The 10,781-nt window shown below is 43.7% G+C and overlaps 1 protein-coding gene across 1 annotated transcript in view; it reads right to left on the bottom strand.

Moving 5' to 3' along the window:
- Positions 1–2,394: 2,394 nt before the first annotated feature.
- The window catches only part of T265_03159 (hypothetical protein), a gene marked incomplete at both ends in the record, with an annotated part of 32,882 nt that continues 24,495 nt past the window's right edge, over positions 2,395–10,781 (bottom strand). Inside the window, one exon of the mRNA XM_009167572.1 lies at positions 2,395–2,477. Within this exon, the coding sequence (XP_009165836.1) occupies positions 2,395–2,477 (83 nt within the window). The remainder of the gene's footprint in view (positions 2,478–10,781) is intronic.

Raw genomic sequence — 10,781 nt, 5'->3', positions numbered from 1 at the left:
TCTCGAAATCTACGGCATTTTCAGACTTGCCACTTCATAGTAGAGAATGTCTACGTATAATGTATATGCTCCTGTATTATTGAAAAACATTTATTATGGCGATTTGTTTAAATGAGCGAATTCTCCAGGTTAATAAACACCGCCAACTGTGAATACGTTACCTGATGATAAAAAATCGCGAATTGTAGAAAAGGTTGACTCACATACAATGAACGTAACTTTCAGGTATTTTCTCACCGGAACAGATTTCCTCAACATTCTAGAATCTAAATGGCCTTTGGAGATGCAACATATGTGTAGGTGCATTCGTGCAAACAAATTTTGGTCGATGATTCTTTGTCGCCAGGAAAAGTTCCGTAGTGCACGCTAATTATTTCCTAAACATCGTGCACGTTGGCTGGCAAATTACAGAATTTTTCATTATAGGTTCCGAATTATGCTAGAAAGAACTCGAGGTTCATCGATCTTAACCGACGCACACCACTAACATGCGGCCAGGGGTACACGATGCCTAACTAACTAGCCACATTGAGTCTACGTCGATAATACCAGACAGCTAAATGATCTTAACCGACGCACACCACTAACATGCGAAGTGGCGAAGCATTATGTCACAGCCGAACACTACTCTTGCCGCACGCATTCGCGCCGCCAACTTCTCCATTACGAAGGTCCTGACCGGATACGCTTCGCCCATCATTTCTTTGAACAAGCCGAACAGTTTACGCATAGGAGCAAACTGCTCGCTCCCTACGAACGCATACATAACCGGACGCCGGTTCCCATGCCGTCCGTTATCAAGAATGTGTATAGTTTATATCTAAATACCGAATATTAGATGCTTTAAAAAAACTTACCCAAGGCGGTTTGTTGCATGTGTCCCGTCCACATTCACTACGTCGGGAAAGCGTCGGAATAACGCTATCTGCTGCCATCGGGAGAAACATATGTGGCTATAGTGACCTTCCTCTCCCTGACACACAAGAACGCGTCCGGTCTCCCGAAGTTTTGCCAGGACCGAAGGCATATCATCTGCTACATTAAAACCCAACCATTAGGCACCTACTCAACATAGCCGGTCGACACTTCCGGCGGTAGTTGTGTATATCCTTAGTTGTAAGAATCTTTCCGAATTCATCCGCCACAAGCTGCCGCACCCCAGATGACGGCGTTCCATATCTCAGCAGGGCCTGGCATGTGCCCAACTCGTCTTCAGTTAGGCATCGATTGTCTGGAAGCCGATCGTACAGATACATTGACAGTTTGAGGTTGTGTTCCAGAAAATAAAAGGTCACTGCCAGTTAGTTCCTTTGCCTCCGCAGACTAAACCGCACTGGACAGCTGGTGCTTCGCGTACTTTTTTATTAGTAAATACGCTCAGCTTACCAGCTTCTTCGGATTCCACGGCTTTCCGTTGGTCTTGGAGGGCGCCTGCTGCATTTGTAGTACATCAATTCGCAACGCAAAATAGTGTTGAAGCTTCGATTATTGGATGAACGCACAAATATCACAAAGTTATCCTTCATGTATTCATTTAAGGTCTTCTCAAATGCCGTGAATGATGAAAACGATACACCCACAAATTTCTCAAAGAAAGCCACTTCCGAAGCCGTAGCAGACGAAGTTCAAAGCCGAATGTGCGCCAATAATCTTCAAAAGAGATCGATTAAAACAAATCGCAAAAAAATGACGGCAGATGGGGGGTTTTCAGTCTACGCATATTTGCAAAGAAGTGCAACATTTTGACGTTAAAGTTTTTATTTCGCCCGCAGGGGTTTTGCAGAAAAACGCGTCGTGCGTCTAGCCGCTGGCCCATTTTTGCTTTTCGTGACCCTGGCGATTGACTCAGCCGCCTGAGGTCACTCAAGGTTTTAGTTCAAGTAAACCGGCTCAATCAATGAACTTGTTGAAACTCATGCCCCATTGTTCTCGTTTTCTGCTTCCGCGACCGCGATGACTTATCGCGTGATTGTGCCTTTCTCTACGTTGTCCGTCACGCTCCGGTTGTAACGGCCCGATAGCAACGGTCAAATAAAAAACGGATGTTTAAAAGTGCTCCTGTACTCCCTGCAAGTGAACTTCGGATATCTAAGGCATCAAAATGGAAAACAGACACGTATTCCTCAAGGCCTTTTTGAAGCCTTGGACTCAAACATTGCGTTAAACTCTCAACTCTGCCAACCGCTCTGCGGAGAATCTCACTCCCACACCTGGAAGAAGTAGAAACGGTATTGAATTGCTTGCACACAGACCGTTTCAGTCCTTCCAACAACTTCTTGATATTCAACAGCTGGTTTGTCTTGAAAAATCGTCCATAAGCGTACTTGAAAGTAGAAGCACTATTTACTTTAGTTTGGCCCTGTCCAGCCCGATTGTTTCCTCAGACACACGGATTCACGAATTGGTACACAGGATCGAGGCCATTGCCCAAGTTTCCGGGTCGCTGTTGTTCTTATCAGTCAGTGGCTGCCGTTCACCTGAAAGGCACAAGTGAAAAAAGGGTGTAGAACTGCTCTTTGTGTTCTCAGCACGGGGCAGTATGTTCGCCAGCGCGAGGATTCGCATAAATAAGTGTCTAATAGTGCTTTAAACTGGGTTCTAGAAGGAGCGTGGACAACCGTCGAAGGAGGGTCATTTCACGCAGCTACTACCCGAAATGATAAAATTTTTGTCTAATGACTATGTGTGCTCTGAGCTTGAAAATTTTCTTACCATGTCCCCGCCGTGTGTTTGCTGGGTCAACGATGAGAAACCTGTTTGCCAAGCTTTGTTCAGGTCCCCTCGGAGGCGACGGTACTCCAGGGGAAAGAGATCAAGCATCGCGAGACGCGTTTCGTAGTCCACGGATTTGAGGCCGGCAACCATTCTCGTAGCGGCCCGCTGGACACCACTCCTGAACCTTGCTGTTACGCACCGTGGATTCAAGTTCCGATGCGTCGTTTACCGCTGCGCATCCAACCGCCGGAAAATGATCTGTTCTTCACATAAATTCTTGGGTAACTGTCCGCCAGCTACTGCTTCAAGCATTTTTTGCTACTGGGTGATTCTAACAACCCGAAGGCCTTCTGGATGGAGTTCCAGGCATGCGGTCTATTGGACAGTTTACGTCAGTAATGACCACAGTCGCCACAGGTGACCTACCATTCCTAGTGGATCTGCCTGTCACCAAAGGTGTACGGTTTGCTGATCGAGTGTTAACTGAGGCTTCCCAGAAACATAGTAGGAACTGTGTCTTGACTTTTCATTTCATCTCCCACTGGAACGGAAACCCGGAATCTCAAATGTGGATTTCAAACTGCTGCCGTGTAGAATACTTAGGAGTGGTTTCTTAACCATCACAAAGTGTAACCAGTTTCATCAGAAGAGACGTACAGGCTGATTGTCAAGTAACTTCACGAAGCTGATGCGACTTTATTCATAAAGAATCAGCCAGCAGTCGGATAAGCCGGAAGTCACCCAAAACGATTTGGTGTCTTTCGGAACTTGGTCCCAACAGCCTTCCAAAAAGATGACTGCAGTAGACAGATGATGAGCCGGCGATTCGTAAGAGGGAAAACCGCCTAAATAAAAAATCCTTTAACGGGACATATGAAAAAAGGCCACGATACTGGATCTCGCCGGCAAAAATGTACTATTTAAGTTCATGAGTCACCACCGACGAAACGAACCAATTGCCGTTACCTTGTGGAACGAAAACGAGAACCTACGAACGACTCACCAGTTGTATATGAAGACTGCAGAGAAGAATATGCAGGCACATATTATGCTCCAACGAATTCATCACATCGAAATTCGACAAGACGGAACAAGTGACAGCCTTTAATCACCGAAATACACTCATTTACAAACTAAGTGGATTTTGCAAGAGACTCACCTGAAACCCCGCTAAATCTCTCGTTTGTGATGTTTCCAGGTGACTGAACGTGCTGCACTAGGTTGCCTCATGTTTCAGTTGCAGCGATATTCCAGATATCACGATACATGTATATTCATAAGATTGCTATCGACGCCCTTAATCAAATTAGTCTCCTCATAGGACGATTTTTGAGAACCGTTGCACGATACAAATCACTTCAGCGCGTTGGGGCATACGAGTCCATCCAGGTCTCCTAAAGGAGACATCGTTTACATTGGTTAAGCATCTCTACCAGGCGTCTCGTCAGCCCCTCAACGAATGCAACCGGCCATGTGCATGGAAAGCAGCGATTGTCACACCGCTATACGAATCTTGTGACCGCTTATCTCCCGGCAGTTACAGGCCTATTAACCTCACTAGGATAGCTCACAAGGTGGTGGAATGCATCCGGAAACGCAGCATCACAAATCACCTCACTTCTGACAATTTGATATCTCCGGTGCAACACGAAATCCTCCTACATTGACGTCGCTTGACCAACATGCCCTTATATTGGACAGCTCAATCCAAGTCAAAGACGCAGGACATGTATCAGATACCGTATATCTTCACTTCTCAAAAGCACTCAATCAAGCCTTAAAAATTCCGCTACTCCACAAGCTGGAATCTTGTGGGGTTGGAGCAGAAATGCTATGCTGGACTGAGGCGTTCCACTCAAGAAGAAAATTCAGAGTGAATGTCGGTTTAGCCTACTTTTTGTCCAACTCTTCATTGCGGTTACCCGAAGCTCCCTAACAGAAACAATTTCTTTCTGATCTACCCCAGCGACCTCCAGGAAGCGCCTTAAAGCGCTTCGCACTTTTCGCGGGCGACCTAAAATCCCTACGCCTCCGTTCACACCCCTCAAGTCGATGACGACGCTGCAAGCCAGTAGCCACTAAACTGATGCCTTCCGTCAATGACAAAGGGTGCGTCCAAATACCGTTCAAAGGCAATTCAGGCTATAGTGATCTGGCTACCCAATAAGTTACTTTACTAGGAGTGTGTGACAAATAAATAAAGATAATAACGCTAGATTGGGTACACAATAATGAAGAGGTCAAATGGAGCAGATTCATCAGTAATTGTCCTCCTTAAAATAGTTCGTCGTTGTCCCAGATCATCGAATAAACAAGAATCCAATTATGGTGTTCCAGGGGTCTTCTTCTGAACAGTTCAAACACACAATAGATTCCGAAGATGGTCTGAAATGTTGATACCAGAGTTAGCACATGAGACTCGTGAATAACCGCGAGCGAAACTAGAAGGGAGAGCCGAAGCACGTGGCCACGTTTATATTGCGTGAATTTTTGTGCAAGTGCGCGTTTTCATAGTTTTTCGTATTCAAACAAAAGACAAGTATGCAATTGACGAAATAAGTGGTGTTATAATGAAAGCAAAATAAAGGTACAAAACGCGACAAGGACATGAATGTATTCCAGAATACCAAAAGAACCGAAGACCAGTTGAGGAAATTTTGAACAACCACTTGAAGTTTTTATTCACACGCACTAGCATACCGTGCAAACAGACATTTTTATTAAAAAAGTTACCTCGAATAAACATGAATTTGTATGAAATATCTTAGGAGGCACCTTATCATTCATGGATGCATATTTTAGGCACCCCAGAACGGTGACGCTTGAAGCCGTTGATATGTGAAATATGGGTGTGCAATAGAAATCAGTGTGATCCTTTTTTTGCTCCAGAGGGGAGAAATGTCAATGGGAGCACATCGGGTAAACGATGAAGGCAACCACATAATCCGCATATTATGTGAACTACACCTTGTCATTGCCTGCCTTAAAGCTAGCGTCTCTTGGGTTTGACGATGGCGTGTTTATAGTGAGTGCCACAGTTAAACAAACGCGAATGCGAGAAAGTTCATTGCCAAATCGAGTTTACACCCGTAAACTGATCCCTGAATCATGTCACCTGGTTCACTGAGCGGTGTGATACGATCCCTGAATATTAAAATGTTAGCTTGGACATCCCCAGCAGACAACTAAAGGATTCTGTGACTGTTTGGGTTCCGCTTTTGTGGACGACATGGTCAATCCGAACAGAAGCAGGCCGCTGGTTTAAGCACCAAGGAATCGAATGACTTCCAGCTTTCTTCCATTTTAATGAACCGGTCAGGGTCAGTGATATTTTAGTAGGATAAGGCAGCGGCACTCACAACCTACACCATCATACTGTCATAGTCGTTTCTACGTAACGCCACGGCCAAGGGCTCGTCCAGCTGCTATCCGGAATGGAATCTTATTGAAAATATACTGGTTTTGATAACGAGTTGGCTCTACACGGATCGCCGTCTTTTGTTCACGCTTGAGGTAAAATCTACTACCTTTTGGGAATAGGCAAAGGCTGTATATATCACCCACACAGGTGACACTAGGATCGCATAAAAGAATGACATCGCGTTGGTGAGTAGACCAAACTCTGGATGAGATAAGCAGACGATACTTTAGCCACCAGTACCGTCAAAATATTACAGAAATCAAACCAAATACTTGCCACTGCGTTAGAGTTTACTCGAATTACAAGTGAGATTGATCATCTTCCACCAATCGTCCCGACTATACTGGAAGACTTTTGCGGAAATATCGTAAGCTGAGCTAAGCGGAAAATACTACCTTCTTTAAAGGCCTTTATCAAATATTTGGCTCCCTTGTTCCAACAGGTGGTTCCAAACAAATTGATAACTCAACCTGAAAGGAATTCTTATAGTGGAAAATTTCGTCACTTAAGCCGAATTTCAAGTCTCTGGTCACAATGTCAGACGGAAATGGTACACAAACCCGGTTCGAATACGCGGTCAAATTAGTGACCTCATACCCAGATCAACCGTTTACTCCGGGTTATCCCACACTAAACTCGTGGACATTTCACATCAGAATCTATCCACTGCAGTACAGAAACAAGTCAGTTTGAAAGACCAGCAATAAAAAGCTTTCGAAGAAATGAAAGAAACAAAACTCTTCTGGCGAAAGATCATACGAACATCCATAAAAAAATGAATGGTATCCACTTTGGTGCTGGAAATTTGATAACCGCATAATACACTGAAGAATAACCGACTTACATAGGATTAGGTAGCCAGACAACTGCATACTCCAGAGCCTCATGTGAGCCGGTATATCAACACCTGAAACACGAGAGCACGTCGCCCAAAATTACAATGCGTGGTCACTCTCCTGAGACGAATCGCTTGCGTAAACAATTGAGACTGCCACAGAACTGCACGTCAGTTAATTTCATCATTTTAAAGGATTATTTTGAACTGGTGGGCAATCCGCATAACAACTTGGTGAAGTCCCAGGAGTGCTTCTTGCTGGGACTTTGATCATCGACGCACCCAATCACTGGACACTAAATTTTTAGGTGATTTTATCTTTTAACATAATATTGACCGAGGACTCCCTATTGACAGCAGTAAGAAACAGATTTTATTCTGTACAAAAATATTAGTTTTGGATTCAAGAGAGAATTGTATATTCGAATTGGTGGTGCTGCTAGAAGCAGCCAAAATTGGCAGATATTGTTATGGTGGGGGCTGAGCATAGGAATTCAGGAATTCCAAAATCACTTTTGCATCGTTGTTTGATGGCCTTCATTTCATCCAAGCTATCCGCCATTGATTCTGAGTGTGAATCCAATAACAGTTTACTCTTCTTGGACATAGGTATTTGTAAACTCACTGACTGAGTCCTGATATTTCTTGCCACCCTTAAACACAGAGAATGGTCAGAATTTACAGTTCTGGAGCCGCAACCCAATATCTCATGAGCGCGACTGAAGCGGAAGAATCCTTAAAGAAAACTCTTCCAGAAAACACCCATGTAAAGCGCTTTGAATATCTTCAAGGTAGAGTTCGAACACAGGCACACCCGGGTTCATCCAGCCGGAAACGAGTAAATACATGTATCTACTTCAAAAAATATTCTTATTTGCACAGGAATTTGCTTTCCAAGGGAGGCTCAACTGAAGCTATCCAAATCTCTGGTTAATGATAATTTAGCTAGCCCAGCTGGATTCACTTGAGTTTCCCGTTAGAACCAAATTTGTGCGTGAATGAGAGCATGCGTTGAAACCTACTCACTTTGGTTTTAAGTAAAACACAAGACCGACAGAAAGTCGTGGATTGCGTCTATCGTGTGAGCCTTAAGAAGGGTAAAACCGGTCGTAGGTTTTCGAAGAGGTTTCGGCAAGCGTACGAGTAGTGTGTTACGTCTGGTCATACTTATTCAGTTCACAGGTGACTATGCTAACGCGTATAAGAAATGCAAGCTCGCTTCTCCCTTAAATTATGCTTACACTGCAGCCCAACTCTGCATTATACGTATTTGCTTTACACAAAACTGATTCTAGACTAGATCCTCTCTCTGTCTTTCATGTGTATCAAGATGCCTGCTTCAAACGTGCTTAAACCAAGAGAATGAACAGATTGCTAGTGGAGCATGTAGCAGGATGCATTTTAACGTATGTACTCCAGATGTTGTCAGAATAATGCCCGGGTCAGATGTCGAACCGTAATCCTGCATTACCAATAGAAAGACACCCTGTTCGATGCTGGCCGTCGGATTGACTCGGTCAACTTTTTCCACACACAACAGAAATCCCAACGTTCTAACAACAAACGCAGTGATGGAAAGCAAAGCCATTGCAATTTGATTGCGATCAAAGTGCCCAGCTCAGCGAACAGACCCACATGTGTGTCAATGACTATGTGAGTTGACCGTTTGTCTTGCTCTATCCAAATTGTGCTGAGTGGATTTGTTGCATGTTAGACAAAGCAAACTACTTGAGCAATATGTAATCGGATCCTTAAGACCTCATCCACATGGGGTCTTTTCTCCTTCCCTGTGCCATTCAGGTAGCGGATATGTAACACCTCGCTTGGCAATTCCAAGATGTTGACAGCGGAACCCTACGGCTACCGGCTGATTTTAACATGCTGAGGATTTACAGTAATTGTAAATGCTGGTAAAGTCAACCACCAAACTAATTTCTGACGAATGGTCTATTTTGCATTTAGCCATTTACTGGTGTTCACAAACGACCTGGTGATCGCCAACGCAAGATTCTGCAGCCATCTACTCACCAAAAGGTTGTGTTCACCTGAATTGTTTGAATAAGAAGACCTCCACGCTCCTCTATTATGAACATCCGGCCGAATTTCAGGCTAGCTATCAGAATCACTGCTTGCCAGGATAAAACAACCTTACCGTAGTAAGAGTGACTACAGATGATTTCAACAAAATTCATCCTCGAGTCACACCCAACTAGAGGCAGATGCAAATCCCGGTCTGAGTTACAAAATTTCTCCACAAACACAGGCGTCTAAGAAGCAGAGAATTTAATAAAAATAGGAAAACCTCTCGTTGCTTAACTATTGTCACTAGGCAAGAGATACTTCATCTGCTTCTGAAAATTAAATTTGACGCATGGATCTTGAACAAAAGAGCCATAATCAGTGCAAAACAACTGGCATCCTAAAACGAATGGAGGTATTTCGAAAAACGCTCCCATTTGCACACGATTTTGGTTTTGGTAGGAGACTCGACTGAATTCAGCTGGATATCTCGTTTACGACGGAACATAAGGTTGATGGAATCTCTGGGTCTATGCCTACCCCGCAAGCTCAAACAGGCAGGGCGAAACCGGTCGTGGGCTGTCGAACATTTTTCAGCAAACTTATGAATATTTTTACTTGTACTTTACACAAGGGAACCTTTTGAAATTTTCTTCTGTTGACTGAGTCATCCAAAGTGGTTGACCGTCGACTGGAATTTCATTCATTTTGGAACCAATGACTTTTGTGAGTTTAATATTTAGGTAATCTTCTTTGATCCTACTTTGAATTCATAAAACGTCCTTCATTTATTTTAGGACAAAGAAACACTAGATCACATCTTCTCTGGTATTAGTGATAGTCCTCGTTAAATAACCTAAACGGTGCAGACATTAATTTGTGCGAAGCCCGTGAAACCCATCGCTGAGATGATTGGCGATAAACTGTTGATTATAGGGTGTTTCATACGTTCCACTGCTGGAACCGAATCCCCATTGTCACAGTACAAGCCTACTCTGTCAGTCCGTTAGGCTTGAATAAATTATGATAGTGTGAAGAGAGTAGAAATTTCCAAATGAGATTTCACAATATGAGTGAATCCACTGTATGTCGAAAACCGAGGAGCACTGTGCAGCTGCTTCACCTTATTGAGAATTGTCACCAGTGCGCATCTTATGAGACTTCAAGTGGTTTGAATACGCAACCTCCGGCTAGTATTTTGAACTCTTAACCTTTTGACTACGTGCAGCTGATCAGCAGTGCAGTTGAATCGCACATAGACAGGAAACAGTGCTACTTATCATTTAACCATGGTAACGAATCACCCGGTCAAGTGTTGACTGGCTTCGTCTTCGGGATTTTGTGCCTGTGAACGTCGATTATCAAACTTTTAACCCGACATTGTTGTTGTAATTATTGCGTTCCCTCAATCGTTACAACATCTTGCTTACCATCCACCATTTCTCCACTTGGGAAAACGCTTGCTTTGATCTTGGGATTTTTTAGGTATCTATATGAAATAGATTGGGCGAGGATTTTCGTGACATTCTTTCGTCAGCAGTGAAGAAAACATCCTGTGAATGACCCTCTAATTCGGTTTGACCCGGCGAGTAACAAAATCAACCACGTACTGACAATCACATAGATGGACCGGTACTCAAAAGCCCTAATGCAGCGGGTCTTTGTTCCTACTGGATGTCGGTCAGTTTATCGAGCGCAGAACGTAAAATTACGCAGATTTCTAGGAATGGTCACACATAGCAATGGATATGACCGTCGCCAAGATGCCCATCATTTTTAAATGTAAAGCTA

The sequence above is a fragment of the Opisthorchis viverrini genome, assembly GCF_000715545.1.
Source record: "Opisthorchis viverrini unplaced genomic scaffold opera_v5_43, whole genome shotgun sequence".
Lineage (NCBI taxonomy): Eukaryota > Metazoa > Platyhelminthes > Trematoda > Opisthorchiida > Opisthorchiidae > Opisthorchis > Opisthorchis viverrini.
This window is presented reverse-complemented; position numbering and strand designations above follow the sequence as displayed.